General features: G+C 35.7%; 4 protein-coding genes and 1 non-coding gene across 5 annotated transcripts; 2 read left to right on the top strand and 3 right to left on the bottom strand.

Annotated features, from left to right (window-relative positions):
- Positions 1-2,121: 2,121 nt before the first annotated feature.
- CBG15456 lies at positions 2,122-2,433 on the bottom strand (the record flags this gene model as incomplete). The annotated part of the gene is made up of 1 exon (XM_002645338.2): positions 2,122-2,433. The coding sequence occupies one exon, from the start codon at positions 2,431-2,433 to the stop codon at positions 2,122-2,124; it is 312 nt and encodes a 103-aa protein (XP_002645384.2).
- A 1,246-nt stretch (positions 2,434-3,679) lies between these two features.
- CBG15457 lies at positions 3,680-4,046 on the top strand (the record flags this gene model as incomplete). Its single annotated transcript, XM_002645339.1, has 2 exons — positions 3,680-3,682; positions 3,735-4,046. The coding sequence occupies 2 exons, from the start codon at positions 3,680-3,682 to the stop codon at positions 4,044-4,046; spliced, it is 315 nt and encodes a 104-aa protein (XP_002645385.1).
- A 2,755-nt stretch (positions 4,047-6,801) lies between these two features.
- CBG27981 lies at positions 6,802-7,430 on the top strand (the record flags this gene model as incomplete). Its single annotated transcript, XM_045240289.1, has 3 exons — positions 6,802-6,809; positions 7,128-7,323; positions 7,368-7,430. 3 exons carry the CDS (start codon positions 6,802-6,804, stop codon positions 7,428-7,430), a joined length of 267 nt encoding a protein of 88 aa, XP_045099713.1.
- Positions 7,431-10,324: 2,894 nt separating this feature from the next.
- Positions 10,325-11,951, bottom strand: CBG15460 (the record flags this gene model as incomplete). The annotated part of the gene is made up of 3 exons (XM_002645340.1): positions 10,325-10,479; positions 10,527-10,644; positions 11,850-11,951. 3 exons carry the CDS (start codon positions 11,949-11,951, stop codon positions 10,325-10,327), a joined length of 375 nt encoding a protein of 124 aa, XP_002645386.1.
- CBG28550 lies at positions 11,584-11,654 on the bottom strand. Its single transcript has one exon. It is a non-coding gene (tRNA).
- Positions 11,952-17,037: the final 5,086 nt, after the last annotated feature.

Genomic DNA, 17,037 nt, shown 5'->3' with positions numbered 1-17,037 from the left:
GGATGATTCCAGATCTAGCCAAAAGCTGTTGCTGGTAAGCGGCCAGATATTGAATGAGATTCGTTTTTGGGAGCATATGAGTGTCCCGTTGACCATCAATGCCGAATCTCGAGCTCTCGAGAGTCCCTGTTAGTAACGGAATCCGGGATCAAAGAATCGACATTCTTAAAAATGGACACTACGGTTCGAAATTTTGAAAAGCTGAATCCAATTAATCAAATAGCCAAAAAATAATAAATGAACTTTTTAATTCAGAAATCATATTCTCACGGTGATTAATACAATTCGAAACACGTACGTTGAACAGTGTGGTCTTCTTGAAGACTTGGATGGTGGTGAAAATTATCCCGATTACGAAGGCATGGTCGTATATGATGGTTGTGAGAAGCAAATGCTCCGCTGTTTCGGAAAGCGGCATGATGAAAGGAAATGGTGAGGTGAAAGAAGCTGTGAAATATGTGAGATGAAATATACATTTTCGAAGGTTGTTTTGATTGACCATTTGCATCTCACTACTTCTTGCATTACAATAATTTCAATTCAGATTATAAAGTTCATATTAAATTAATTCCAGTCTAATTGCAAAGAAAACATAACGAAACTGCGGCATAATATTCTGAAAGTGATAAGTAAAGAGCGAAATAGTCACTCAAATTGAAAATTTCTGTGAGTCTAGAGAAAATTTTTCCCCGCGGTCCCCTTTTTTATTTTGAGTCCTCTATTTCATATCCCCCAGTTTTTTACTTGACAGAAAAATCGTCCATTTTTTCAGTTGAGCCCGAAACATTTTTTTGAAAAGACAGGAAAAATGTTTTCCTGAAAACCCGGGCCGACACGGGCCGGGCCCATGGCCGGGTCGTGCCCATTGCTGGGCCAGGCCCTGGAAATCCTGAAAAAGCCCGGCCCAGCCTGTTGCAAGTATGATAAAAAGAATACAAAATCAAAGGGTCATATGAGCAAAACCTGTTAACTGATCATTCACCATTTACTAGCTGGCTGTGTTATCGATTGTTATGTAAGTGTATCACTACTTCACATTTCTTCACTCACCTTGACATCCAAATTGATGAAACGGAATACTTCCAAGCAATGAATTAATTTTTAGAAAAATAGAAGAAAAGTGGAGACGTCCATTCAGTAGGTCGTCATTGGAGAAGAATAAAAGACAAAGAAGCTCAACATTGATGATCATCTTTTGGCTCCGCCCACTGTAGGCAAGTCAAGAAAACAACAGTAACCCAATTATAGGATTTTCTCCAAGGTAATTTAATAATGTTTTCAATCCACCTAAATTTGAACCATCTGTTTACTGTTCACTCTTGCAGCTCCGCTCATCGTGGCATATCAAGGAAACAACATTGACTCAATTATGGGATTTTCTTCACGGCAATCCACACCTAATTATGATATTTGCTCCACGATAATTTGTTATTGTTTTCGGACCACCTAAATTAGATCCATCTCTTGTTCACTCTTTCCATTGAAAGCAGATGGTCAAGAGATTATGTCAAAGCGTGCCAGGTAGCAGTGTGAGCAGTTTCTCTAATTGTCGGAAACAAAGCTCAAGAAAATCATTTCGAGGAATTTAAATTCAAAAATCGAGAAGTTTGAAAAATCGAAAATTCAATATTCCTACACTCCAAAACACAAAATAGGAAAACTGAAATATTCAAAATTTAGTAAATCTTAATTCTAAAATTTCGAATTTCGGAAAGTCAGAAATTTTGAATTGGAAGATTCACAATTCTGAAACTCCTTAATTCTATAATAAATCTATAAATGTTATATTCAAAAGTTTAAAACTCAATGATCAACTGTCTTATTCAAAGATTTCAACGTCCAATCAGTGATAAAAAAATAAATGGAAAAATGTACCTTTTTTTTTTTTTCTTTTATTCTTTGAATGTAATTCTGTTTCCGTAGAGGAAAAATCAGTCAGATGATATTTACCCTGCTATCAGATGGTTGTGCCTGAAAGGTCTGGATCAGAATTAGAAAACTGTGTATTCAATTTTCAGATTTCCCAAATCGACATATATTTAAATTAGAGAGCTTTCTACAAACGTTTATGCAGATGAATTAGTTTATTTAGAAATCAGAAAATATTTGGCAGGCTAAGATTTACATTCCTGGGAGGTTATTGTAAAGCTTATTGCATCCACTGGTGACAAATTCTTGAGTCTTAGTTGGAGTGGTTTTCAAACAACATCTGAATCCGTTTCCAGTCATACACGATCCATCGTAGACAGCAGCGCAGTTATGGACACAGAGGTTGTAGCACGTTTGGTTGGAGGCAAGGGCATAACTGTTCCATGGAGCACAATTGTCATAAGATGCTGCTCCTTGGACAGAAGAACAGTATTGTTGGCAGATGACCAAGGTGACAGAGGCAGCAGTAGAAAAAAGACAGAAGGCAAGAAGGACACGGAACATCTGAAAATGTTCGTAGATTGAAAGTTATAGGCAGGAAGAAAAATGGACTTACCATATTGATTGTTGTCAGATAAACTGATGAGGATCGGTTTCATAGCTGGCCTTTTATACGTGTTCTGATGGCTGGAATATGTTTGTATGAAAGTTAGCGACTTTAGCGACATGAATCCTGAGCACGCCGAAAGTACACAAAAAATCTAGAGATATAGGCATTCAGTTTTCCGGAATACCATCTGTCCACGGATTTTTTGCGACACCTACGCATGCCAGATCGAATTTTGTTACTGATCTTTTTAGAATTTGAAGCTTTCAAATATATTAAAAACTAAAATTATGTGGGCGCGAATATGGATGCGTCGAGGAGACATAGACAATCATGTTTCCAAACAAAATATGGTTGAGCCACTCCGATTGAATACAACGGAATGCATGTGTTTCCATGGAGCAGATGAAAAAAGTTGAAGATACTTTAATATAACGTGAGCAGCTAATTTTAATATATACTGGGCTGTTTCATGCATGTGCTCACTTACTACTTCAAATGGATCCTTTGTGAAAAAGTCGAAGAGGATCTGACAAGTAAACAGAAATATGTATGTGGGAGTATTCAATATTGTGAAAGCAGGGGCACAACTGTGGATGAGACATTTTTTTCATGAAGATCCGTATCAAAATTTGAATAAAGTCCGATGTGGATGCTGTATGTGGGTGTCATGTGGGATGCGCGAAGGTTTATGATGCAAGTCGTTGGGAAAGGATCCATTTGAAGTAGTAAGTGAGCACATGCATGAAACAGCCCAGTATATATTAAAATTAGCTGCTCATGTTATATTAAAGTATCTTCAACTTTTTTCATCTGCTCCATGAAAATACACGCATTCCATTGTATTCAATCGGAGTGGCTCAACCATATTTTGTTTGGAAACATGATTGTCTATGTCTCCTCAACGCATCCATATTCGCGCCCACATAACTTTAGTTTTTAATATATTTGAAAGCTTCAAATTCTAAAAAGATCAGTAACAAAATTCGAGCTGGCATGCGTAGGTGTCGCGAAAAAATCCGTGGGCAGATGGTATTCCGGAAAACTGAATGTCTATTTCTCTAGATTTTTTGTGTACTTTCGGCGTGCTCAGGATTCATGTCGTTAAAGAAACTTTTATACAAACATATTCCAGCCATCAGAACACGTATAAAAAGCCAGCTATGAAACCGATCCTCATCAGTTTATCTGACAACAATCAATATGGTAAGTCCATTTTTCTTCCTGCCTATAACTTTCAATCTACGAACATTTTCAGATGTTCCGTGTCCTTCTTGCCTTCTGTCTTTTTTCTACTGCTGCCTCTGTCACCTTGGTCATCTGCCAACAATACTGTTCCTCTGTCCAAGGAGCAGCATCTTATGACAATTGTGCTCCATGGAACAGTTATGCCCTTGCCTCCAACCAAACCTGCTACAACCTCTGTGTCCATAACTGTGCTGCTGTCTACGATGGATCGTGTATGACTGGAAACAAATTCAGATGTTGTTTGAAAACCACTCCAACTAAGACTCAAGAATTTGTCACCAGTGGATGCAATAAGCTTTACAATAACCTCCCAGGAATGTAAAGCTTAGCCTGCCAAATATTTTCCGATTTCTAAATAAACTCATTCATCTGCATAAACGTTTGTAGCGAGCACGTTAATTCGAAAAGATGCCAAAATCTGAAAATTGGATACACAGTTTTCAAATTCTGATCCAGACCTTCCAGGCGCAGCCGTTTAATAGTTGGTCAAATATCGTCTGACGGATGTTTCTTCTGCGGAAGCGGAATGGTATACAAAAAAGAAACGAAAAAAGAAAAATATAAGATATATTACTCCATTTAGTTCTATCACTGATTGGACGTTGGAATTTTCGAAAAAGACAGTTGATCATCGAATTTAGAATTTTCGAACTTGAATTCATACATCTAGAATTACCGAGTTTCAGAATTTAGAATCTTCCAATTCAAAATTTCTGAATTTCGAAATTCTAATCTTTATAATTAAGAATTTCTAAATTTTGAATATTTGAGTTGTCTTACCTAGAGTTTCTGAGTTTATGGATATTGTGTTCCAAACTTCAATCCTCTGAATTGTTGAATTTCCGAATTTTCGAACAGCTGGATTTTTGAATTTAGATTCCTTGAAATGATTGTCTTCAGCTTTTGTTTTCAATGATTAGAGAAACTGCCCACACTGTTACCTGACACGCTTTGACATACTCTTGACCATCTGCTTTCAATGGGAAGAGTAAATAAGTGATGGCTCAAAATTAGGCGGTTTTAAAACAATAACAGATTATGGTCGGGCAAACGTCATAATTAGGTGTGAATTACCGTCATAATTGGCGTAGCATTCTTGATATGTCTACAGTGGGCGGAGCTGCAAGAGTACACAATAAACAAGAGATGGTTCAAATTTTTAAATTAACAGTGGTTCGAAAACAGTAATCTACTTCTTACTAAGGAAACTTTTCTGTGTGTGTGTGTGTCCGTCTCGGACATTTACTTGAATAACTCAAAGGGACGTGGGACTCTTATAGTGGTATGTAGTATGTAGTCATGGACTGCCGAGCGCTTCATGTCTATGGTGTACTGGGCCTTCTAGCTAACAGGGAAGCTACAGTGTTGAGAATCGAAAATTTCAAAACTATGCTCAAACTCAATAAAACTTCATGAAATTTTGCAAAGCGGTTTTTTGGTCTATCTATGTGTTGCCTACATAAAATTGAGCACAAATCTTCAAAACTTAAAAATTTTTTAATTCCTTTTTTTTCGTAAATTTCGATCCTGTGGACTACTGGAAATGGGTCATAGTAATTTTCTACAGAATACAAGGTTCTTAAGTTATGCGCAAAATTCTAGAACATTCCAGACAATTTTAAAAAAGTTCAGAACATTCTAGAAAATTCCAGAAAGTTTCAGAAAATTCCAGAAAGTTCCAGAACATTCTAGAAAATTTCAAAAGACTCTAGAACACTCTAGAAAATTCCAGAAAGTTTCAGAAGAATCTAGAAAGTTCCAGAACATTCTAGAACATGCTCGAAAATTCCAGAAAATTCTAGAAAATTTCAAAAACTTGCAAAAAATTTCAGAAAGTTTCAGAACATTCTAGAAAGTTCTAGAACATTCTAGGAATTTCCAGATTATTTTAGAACATTCTAGAACATACTAGAAAATTCCAGAAAATTTTAAAAATTAGAGAAAATTCCAGAAAGGTCCAGAACATTCTAGAAAATTCCAGAACATTCTAGAAAATTCCTGAACACTCTAGAAAATCCCAGAAAGTTCCAGAACATTCTAGAACATGCTAGAAAATTCCAGAAAATTTAAAAAATTACAGAAAATTCCAGAAAAGTCCACAACGTTCTAGAAAGTTCCAGAACATCCTAGGAATTTCCAGAACATTCTAGAACATGCTAGAAAATTCCAGAAAGTTCCAGAAAATTTCAGAAAGTTCGAGAACATTCCAGAAAACTCCAAAAGACACAAAACATTCATGAAAGCTCTAGAAAAGTTCAAGAATATTCCAAAAAATTCCAGGAGGGTCTCGAACTTTCTCAAATTTTAGCTTTCTCTACAAAAATATTGCAACATTTTCTCTATACTTTCATTGTGATCTCGAACCAAAGGCTTAGAAATATTGATGTATGTGGGAAATTCAAAATTTCAGGAATTCGGAAAAGCCGAGTATTTAAAAAACTCGGAAATGCAGAAATTCGACAATTAAGGGTTTTAGGTTAGAAATTCGAGACAAACAATTCAAACAATTGTATTCCCATGTGTTCTGTCATGTAGAAACTCGGAAATTCAGAAAATCGGATACCTTTTTTCTCAAAAAAGCGACAAGATTAAACAGAAATTATCAGAAAAATGAAAAAAAAGTACGTCTGTTTTTTTCAGAGGTGGGCATCAAATAGATGTGGGCTTCTATTGGAGAAATTACTTTATCTAGAAATTCCCATATTATTAACATCCAAAATTTAAAAATCGAAATACTTGGAAGTTTCAGGCACTCGGAAAAGTGGAAAATCTAGACTTTAGAAATTCAAGTGTAAGATACAGTGAACGAAAACCAGGAGGTTGAGCCCCCGATAGGGGGCTCAAACCGACTGGTAATTTACTGTGGAGAAAATCTTATGTAATTGGGTCATTGTTGTTTCCTTGATATGAACACGTGGGCGGAGCCAAAGGCTGACCATCAAGGTTGAGCTTCTTTGTCTTTCATTATTCACCAGACGACCTACTGAATGGACGTCTCCAATTTTCTTATATTTTCCTAAAAAATAATTACTTGCTTCGGAAGTATTCCATTTCATCCATTGTCAAGGTGAGTGAAGATGTCAAGGTGAGTGAAGAAGTGTGAACCATTAGCTACCTAGTTAACTTAAGTAATGAAACACTCACGAAATAATCAGAAACAGCCATCCAGTAAACTCTAAATGGAGTTAGCAGGTTTAGATCTAGTCTGTCGTTTTGATCCTTTATAATTCCAGGCTAGCCTGTTCGTTCTAAAATCTTTGGCCATACCCGCTTGGCACACTTGCAATTAGAATCGAAATTTTGACTTTTCAATTGTGTCTAAATTTTTATACAAGAAAAAAGGGAGTGTTCAAACTATAAATGATTCTAAAGTGCAACATATATATTTCTTCCCATTTTACAGATTTCCTCTCCCTGTCATCTCTCTTCATCACGTCAATCGCCGAAGCATCGGAACATTCGCTCCCCATAACCGTCGTGTACAACCTTTTATCTTGGCCGCTGTTTTCGGGATGATTTCCACCATCATCTCACTCTACAAGAAGAAGGCTCTATTCAAAGTACCAGTTTACTCCCTCATCCAAGTAGGGTTAAATAGTGTGAGTAAATGATTATTAAATTAAAAATGTTTTCTTGTTTTCAGACTATGCTAACCTATCCAATTAATAGCGACCTTATACATTCAAAGCCGGAATGTCCTTCTTGAAGGCTGTCGAGTCTGTTATCCCAAACTTCTTAACCAACATGCGATTTGTGTCAACAGAATGAAGTCAATGAAAACAGCTATAATTTCGACAGTAAGATACTAGGAACACATTTTTTCACGTACTGTTAGTTTTTTTAGTCTTGGACTCACTGGAACATCAATTCATTGTGGACTTGTCTCTCATCTAGCTTTCTTGACTATGGTGCAGTTTGTTACTGAAGGTTTGATAAGCTCTTCGTGGAATTTCGGATCATTGAAGCTTTGGTTTTCATCTGCCTGCTCTTGGTCTTTGCACAAAAAAAGGAGCTTGCCAAAGCAAACTGTGTTCACATTGCCCTTCACATGCTCTTCATGGCTGGCTACAAACAGAATTTCCTTCCCGACTTCGCCTAAGACATTACATTTTTAAAATTCTTCAATTTTAAATTTTGGCAAATTTTAATTTGGAATATTTTGACGTTTCTTAATATATGTGAAATTAAAGCATGTTTCATATTTTGCAGAAATTTCAAAGTAATGAATTTTTCGTTTTCCCACATTGTTTTTCGATATCCTAGAAACAAGTTATACTACACTTCGAAGTCCAAATATTTTTTCGAAATTTTAAGAGACCCTTCTAATATCAAAATTTTTCTACAACTTTTCAAAGCCAAAACTAACCAAAAATTCAGGTTTTATTATCACGAAAAACATATGTTGAAAATGAAAGAGCATAACGAAAACAATAACAAAAAACATAACAGGATGAAAGTCAAAATGAAAATTTCCTCCAAATTCATCTGACATTGAGCTGTTTTGGATCTCCGAGCGGTTTCGTCGTGATAATCTTGACGCCTTCATCCAGATGCTGTAGAATTCCCATCTTCAATCTCAACATAAACGGAGCATCGAACAGCAAAGTGTTGATGAAGATTACCGTCGCATCTTTAATTTTCTTGCTGAACTCAATGTTTATAATATCGCCTTCCAGAATTACGTGTCTTCCGAATCGTTTGCCGAAATTCTTCATGAGTCTGCAAAATTGAATTCTTAAACAAATTTCAGATATTCAAATTACTTACTTTGTGAAAACCAATTGAATTTTGGTACCCTATTGATATGGGAATGGAATCCATAGCTTTTTTTGCATTAAGCATAAGCGGAAGCAAATAAAATTGGCTGTCCAATTCCACATTGACGAAATGTCCTTCTTTCCTTGGTGCATGAGCGACCTTTTAATTGCTTGTGGAAGATGGTTGCATATAGAATCCACATTAGTCAGAGAATATAAAGATATTCAGGAAAATCAAAAACAAGGATCCCAATCCATAGTAAGAGGATTAGATAATTTGGGAATCTGTCGTGGCCTTATATAGGGGTTGTCCAGGTGGGCGTGTCATGACAAGCGTTAGGGGAAGATGATAATTCAATCTGTAGAGCACTTATGATGTTTAGTTCACAGGGAAGTTACTTTCCTCACAACTTTATGATATATTTTTATATCAAATTACATTTTGTCCGAATTCCGAGTTGCGATCCGAATGTTTCATAGCTTCTTCTGGGACACGCATTTCGAACTTTCGTGAGATTACTAAGAAATGCATCCATATACATAAAGTGCTAGCCATAAATTTATGAAAAACGTGTTTTTCAGTTGATGGCTTCGGGCTCCGTAACCTTCAGTAAACGCGCTGTGTTGTTCAAGGAGTTGGAACTGTCAATGATTTTCAAAGTTCAAATTACGCTCATGTCTCAAATGTGCCCTGAAATAGGAGTTATTTTTTGATTTGCAACATCCAGCAAAAAATCTTAGTTTTCCTCGAGGAAAAATATGACTGTTTTAGGAATATTATAAGTAAAAATGGGCGGTGGTTCAGAAAAATATAGTTTTGTTTTAGAAATATTATCTTACTTACACTGTGGGACATAACTATAGGTCCACTTGACGTTCCGTTATTTTTTCAAAAAATCAAGAGACCTAATAAAAATAAAAATTCCTGGTACTAGTATTTGAGGGATTCATTTTTCGTGTTACTGTACATATCCTTTCGTCTGTCGTTTTTGATTCAAGAAAAATTTTTTTGATTTTTGATTTTGACAAAAATGAAAAGTGCAAAGGGACATAATTATAGATTCATTCCTGAAAAAACATGTTTCTGGCTAAATTCATGAAATAAAAAGTTAAAAAATGATTGGCACTTTTCATTTTTTGTAACACGAAAAATGAATCCCTCAAGTTCTAGTACCAGAAACGTTTATCATGTCTCGCGAGATTTTGGAAAAATATCGAAACGTCAAGTGGACCTATAATTATGTCCAGTGTATATATAATACGCTTCACGCGTCTGTTTGTCCCTTGCCAGTCTGTGGACTAGAAAAATTAATAAGATTTACGTGGCCCTTTGAGGAAAAGTAAAAAGCGGAGCGACGAATCAGTGAAAAATATATTCAAGGCGCATCAACTAGCTGGTTTACTATAAAAATTCAAACTTCGTTAACTTTTGCAGAAGCTATCGTATATGAATGATTTCAAGACCCACTCTCATTCAAGAATTAAATGTTCATCCAAATTTTCACTTGCTGATGTCATAAGAACATTGGATTTTCTAGGCCATAAGCCCAATTTCCGAAAAAAAACAATACAGTTCATCACTGTCTATCAATATGCTTTTCACTTTCCAATTAAGATATGAGTTTATTTACGACAGAATTGTTACACTTTATTCCCGTGGGAAACATAAAAAAAGTTCTAAGAGATCGTTGAACAATTTTACGAGGGACATAGGGAGTGTGAATATGCGGGGGCGGTTTTTTTGTGATTTTTTTCTTTTTTGGCATTCACGGAAAACGAAAAAAGTGTGTGAAAAACGAGACGCGAGAAGAAGATTGCATCAAATGAAGACGTTTCTCTCAGATTACTTATTAATGTCGAGATTTGTGAGCCAATCAGCGACTCGGCAAGATGCAGTCTCTTTGGCCAATGGTAAATCCTTGGTTGTATCCGTCATGAAGGAGGCCGGAAGCTCTGATGATGATGGAGCAGTCTCGAATTTGATCGAGAGCTCAGTGACTGGAAATAAAGAAGTTAAAGTTTGAAATGAAAAAATAAGATGATACCTGAAGCACTGCGAGTTGGACGTTGATTCGGAAAAGATTGATTTTCACCTTGGCCAGCTGCAACCTCCGGAAGCGAGAACTGAGAGCAAGTTTTCGGGTCTTCGAGACGCTCGTTGTTCTGAGAATTAATGAGCATAATTGAAGGATAAAATGGGAAATTCATTAGAGAAACTAATGATTTTTTGTGTCAAAACCACAAGTTGAAGTCATGTGAAAATTTTAGTTTGCTGGTGTTTAGAACTAGGTTTTAACGCAAGATACCGTGAACACGTCAAGCCAATTTATCTCATTTGCTGTGAAAGATTTCGAAAAGTGGCCAACTGCCAAAACATTATTGATATTACAATAAACGTTTTTTTCAGTTGACTACTTTTTTATATCTTTCTCAGAAATTGAGATAAATTGGCTCAAAATTAGATGGCATTCTATTAGATCGCTTACGGTGAGTGCGACACAATTAAGACTTGAAATAAAGTTTTGAAATGTGAAAAAACATAAAGTGGTGGTCAGAAATACATGAGAAAACGCGTTTTCTTGCTGATTTTGACCATTTTCAAATTTCTAGAGCTAGGCTGTCATGAATCCGATCACTTCGAAAACTTTGGAGGATGTGAAACAGACCCAGATTGAGAACTCTCCATTCACAGAATTTTCAGAAAACGCCTAGTTTTCCAGCTATTTTCCGATTTTTAAGAGATACCTGGTTTTTTCACGTTTCCAGTACAGAAACAGGAAAAAAGGAGGTCTTTCAAAATTGGCGAATAACTGAAAAACTAGGAATTGTCTGAAAATTCAGTGAATGCAAAATTTTCAAAGTCTGTTTTACAGCCTCTGAAGTTTTTAAAGTGATTTGAAACATGACAGTCGAACTCTTGAAAATGATCCAAATCTACCGAATAACACGTTTTTGTATATTTCACTGACCGGCACTGTAAGTGCAATACAATTGTAATTTGAATTCAAGTTATAAAAATTTGAAAGGCATGTGAACTAATTTTTTGCAGACTTTTTTTTGTTTAATACGTTTAAAATAATTCCACTAAAACTCAAAAAGAATTGCATCGACCGGGAATCGAACCCGGGCCGCCCGCGTGGCAGGCGAGCATTCTACCACTGAACCACCGATGCTTGAATACACTCCGGATGAGACGCGTATAAAACTAAACTTCTTTTCGTCTCGCGATCATTTCTTGTTTTCCTCTCTCTCTCCCTCTCAGCGGTCTCCGCCGACACATGTGTTTGTCAACAATGACATCACTACTGATTAACGTCTCGTTCTCATTTCTCTCGATTCTAGAGAAATAAATATTTTGTGGTTCCTACCTGAACCTGAACGTTGATGCTCCAAAACGACGACAAGAGACTCGGCTTTGAGGCGGAAGTACTCTCGATCGTCAAAAGGTCGTTTCGGTGTAAATGCATCATTTTTGATGATGAGACGATTGACTGGTTGACTGAAGCAAACGGACTCAAACACGGAATGAGGGTTATCTAAGGCCTTCTGAAGAGCACACATAATGAATGAATGAATGAAGAAGAAGAAGGAAGGCAGAATTCGATTAACGGGAGAGGACCAAAAACGGAGAAGCGCAAAAACCGAACAACGACGAAAAAAAAAATGAGAATGAGAAAAAGTGAATTGGTTGAAAGGGAGGATTCCGATCTTTGTCATTCTTTGTTTTTTTGGAAAGAAATGACAAAAGTGAAAAAAAGTTGTTTGCAATATTTGATTAGGTAGGAAGATAATCCCAAGCTGAGAATATAATAAGAAGATCCAAGGATGGAAATAAGAGAGTGTGGTAATTTTGAAAGATCACATTTAAAATTTGAAATTTCAAAAAGATATTAAAAGAGAAATTGAATAGCCAAGTAGTGAACCACGGAAATTAAAGGGCGACTCTGAGAAATTTGTTTTTTTTCAATACATCAAAATGTGAAATAAAATTTGTAGATTCACACAGAAATAACGAACAAAATTCAAATGTTTTTTTTTCAAAATTGGAAACTTCTGGAATGTTCTCAATTTTTGTATAATTCCCACCAAAACTGAAAACTTTACTTTTCATCACCGCCACTTTTTAGCGATGAGCTAAAAATTTCAGTTTTTACATAACATTTGAGAACCTTTTAAAAGTTTTTAGGGATGGACGAGAGACTGCGATAAAGCGATTTTTCAAGATTTCCTGAAAATTCTAAATTTTTTGTTGCTAAATGAATCAACATATTTTTCATTTCATTTTTATATATTAAAAATAATATAAATTTTTAGTCGGAGTTTATCGTTCAACTTCACACAGTTCATTACCATATTTCTTCTAATTTAAGCACAGCAAAACAGTCAAATTTGAGCTCAATCATCACGATCCTTGTGAAAAATATAGAAAATGTCTACTGATAAATTATTTATTATAATATCACCAATATTTTTTGAATTGACAAATTTTTATATCTTTTATATGAATCAAGATAATCAAGCTCAATTGTGATAGGCTTAAATCAAAGGAAATGCGATATGTGGTTTCATTACATTATTTTGTTCGATTTTTCGATTTAAATTAATTGTGAAAATGTTTTTTGAAGTTATTGAAAGCGATTATTTTTTAACAAAGAGCTGAGTTTGAGGGTTATTTCAAAAAATCTTTCGCGAAGAAGCCATAAAACTAAAAATTCATACGTGAGCTTCCCAGGAACTCATGAATTTTTTCTACCAAGAATCATGACCTTCCCACGAAAAAACCGATATCTAAACTTTTCCCAAAAAACTTTCTCCCGCTCACAGAGAGCCTAACTTGAACAAAAGATGAAAAGAATTTCAGAGCAATCATTAAAGACCTAGTCTTTCGTTTATCCAGAAGAGTCACATTGAATCTCAATTTCTCTGTCATAACGTTTGCTCCGCCTGACTGACGACATGAGCTCACAGATAAATAAATACGTGAAGAGGGAGAAAAAAAAGCACAAAAAATGGGAAATAAAGACGCGCCTCACATCTCCGGCGTCGTCCGAAGATGGTCATTATTTTGGCATTTGAGATTGATGTGGAGTTGAGAGGCAAGGGGAAGAAGTCTTTTGATTCCGGTTTTGAAGTTAGAAATGTATTATGTCAGCTTCAGACAGACAGCAACGATTGTATTGGAAAAGCGACAATATGCATGACACCATATTGTCAGGCTTCAGACTCAGAATTCAGAAAAAGATCATAAATGTAAGGCAGATTAAGTGTTGATATCAAAGAATGAGAATGCAACTCAGAAATTTATAATGACTATGTCCAAATGACACGATAAATGTTCTGACAAGCGCTCCTCGGCTACGTCAAGCGAGTTCTGCACTTAAAGTACATTGAGAACAATGACAAAAATTTTGGAATTGCTTGCACTAATAATCTTTTGCACTTTCAAAAACAAATTTGAAATTTCAAGATTGAAACTTATTGGAGAAAATGTTTGAAGGAACGAAAAGTGAATTACAGCTAATTTTTGATGTAGTACAATTTATTGGAAATTACATGCCTATCAAACTAAAAAACTGACAAATCTAACAATTTCAGTTTTTCGTAGAAGTGAAGCTGACCATAGGAATTTTCGTAGAAGTGAAGCTGACCATAGGAATATTTATGTTTTTTTGAGATTAAAGTTTTTTAGACTACGGTATGTCAAAGGCGCACGCGAAAAGTTTTGTTGTAGCTCTCGAGTGGAATTACGTGAAATATTCTCTGCATTTTCGAAATCTGTTTGTCAATTTCTCACTTTTTTCGCGCTTTTGTGATGGAAAAGTTAAACTCCGAAATTCTAAAATTTTGAACTTCTGGGATTCCGAACTTTCGAAAATCGGAATATTCCGAAATTCTGAAAGGACCAAATCATAATCTCACAAACGTTTTCTTAGTTGACACATTTTTGATGTTCCGCAAAGGAATCGAAATAACAGAGCTTGAAATTGATCGTGCGGGGAAGCTTTTATTCAGGTTTTACAAAATTTAGAAATTTTGAAACCCAACATTTTCGAAATTCCAGAAAATTTCAAAAATTTTCTTCCGAACATTTTTGTCAAAATTGATTTTACCTGATAAACTCTGGAAACTGAATTGTTTCTGGAGGATTACTGTATGTCAGAAACTATAAGAACATGATCTATTTTGTGAAATTTAGAAAATATTCCGACTTTATTTTTTCTCATATCTAAAAAGTTCCTGTTAAATTTGTTATTCTCGAAAAAAGAACAAATTTCTGGGATAATAAATCTATCTTCCATCTTCCTCTTTTCCTTTCTTTTTTGAATGACAAAAATACATCCAATGAGAGGAAAACAGAAGGAAATGAACAAACAGAAAAAGAAAAATGTGAAAAAAAACATATATCTATAGAAATTTTCAGAAGAGTCTTAAAAAGGAAACATGTTTTTTGAGAGCTTCTCACAATTTCTGGAGGCTCAAAAGTTTTCTCAAGGAAAAAAAAACTTGGGACACATTCACATACATCATTGCTTTCTCATCCAAATCCGATAAATTTCCGCTCACATCGAGAAGAAATTGTGCGCGAAAAGTTTTTTTGACGCAACTAACACTACCACCCCTTATCCGGTTTCTTCTTGTTCATACTAGGAAATAATTTGTATCAGAAATGGAAGAAATTATAGTGAGGATATGATGAAGATGAATATTCTGTGAGAGTTAAAAGAAAAAAAATTTGTGGGGAGGAAAGTTTTTTGTGGGTCTAGATTCAGCTGAGAGTATGTTACACGAGTACTATTAATCTGGTATCAGATTTCGTTTGTGTGCCTCACGTTAAGCCAACATTTACACACACAGGAACCTTTTTTGTAGTCTTTGACATCTTGAGGTTTGGGAAATTTAGTTTTAAAAAATGAAAACCCAGAAAAAAGACTAATGGAGTTCCGATTCGATTTCAAGTTTGGAAACTGAAACTGGGGTTGAATTAAAAGAAACGGTGAAATGAAAATCGTGGGGTACGGGGAGGATGGGAACTAACTTGAAATTGTCCAAGAAAAGAAAGCTAAAGTGGTTTCCTCCCCGCTTCTCCTTTTTCTTCAAACTTTTCTTTCACTCACTCAAACTGCGACAACAGCAGGTAATATATTTTCATGTCTCTCTCCTCTCTTCTTACTATAATTATAACCCAAACGGAAACGAAGTGACAGAGGGACAGTGACGAGAACTGGAGAGCTGAGAAAATTGAAAAGAAAAAAAGGTCTGGGGTATGTCAAATTGAGGGGAGACCGACGAAAAAACGGATAGAAAAAAGAAAAAGAAGAAGAAGAAGAAAACGAAAAAGTTGTTTTTCTTGGTGCTTCCACCCAGTTTTTTTTCTTCGAGTCTTGTTGACGAAGCCAAATTAGTGATGGAGAATTTCGAACAATATAATCAAGAAATTCCGTGATGAGATAGACTAAAAATAATATAAAATCTGACCAGTACAAAAAACAAACAGCATTGTTGCTACAAACCTGTGCTCTTCAAAGTGACGATGTATGAACAATCTAGCGGATACCAGAGAATTCAACGAATTTCACAACGGTTGGAAAGAAAACCGGATGAAAATCAGAGCTCTCTAATTTCGGAATTGAGTAAGCAACAACAACAAAATAGTGGGTTTCCCCCCACACAACGTATCTCTTATTCCGTCCACTCTTTCACTAAATCCATTCACTGGAATAGGAAAAGGAAGAGAAAGAAGACGAAGACGGCTTCATGCGCACGCCCGTCTTTCAACGTTCTCACGTTTACGACGAATAGCTGATTATGTATGTGCGGTGGCCGCTGCTCCGAATGAGGAAGCTCAAGTTTGTGGCAGCTTAGCACCGAATGGCACTACGGGAAACGTGGCAATACTGTGCTCGTGATGAATGGCTGCCCTAGAAGACGTTCATTGAACATTTGATAAAATTTAGAAAAAAACCTTTGATGATACATAAATAAATGAAGCGATGTCTCTTTTCTTCTTTGAATGTCATTCCGTTTCCATAGTAGGAAAGTTTCTCAAAGGAAAAATCTGTCAAATTAAAATTTGGTCTACGGTAAAATATTTGGGGTTGGCAGATCTGTAACATGTTAAAAATAAATCTTCGGAAGTTTAATTACTGAAAAGTGAAGAGCAAAACGACGAACTCGCACCGTAGGACAAAGGTCCGGAAATTTGAAAAAAACGGTTTCAAATACCATAAACACTCTAAAAGAAGGTAGCCCTCTACTAACAATCAACTCGATTTTCTCTATTTCTACAGTGCTCCACATACGGCCACCCCTCAAATTTCAAAAAACAGAGTTATCCGGAATCTTCGAAAACTCTTTTTCATAGTGTAGAAACTTTGCCAAAAATGACAATCATGGGTCCTCCAGAGAAATTTGACTTATTCTGAGTAATCGAGAAATTTTGATTTTTGTGGTTTTTGGCTTTTCATTTTTCCACATCATGATACGGCCACCCCCATTTTTGTGGCCTTTTACAAATTTTTTTGATCGATTGACATGTTTAACAATTGAATATGGGTA

The sequence above is a fragment of the Caenorhabditis briggsae genome (genome assembly GCF_000004555.2).
Source record: "Caenorhabditis briggsae complete genome, chrX, whole genome shotgun sequence".
NCBI classification, from domain to species: domain Eukaryota; kingdom Metazoa; phylum Nematoda; class Chromadorea; order Rhabditida; family Rhabditidae; genus Caenorhabditis; species Caenorhabditis briggsae.
Note: the sequence above shows the minus strand (reverse complement) of the source record. Positions and strands in the feature narration are given on the sequence as shown.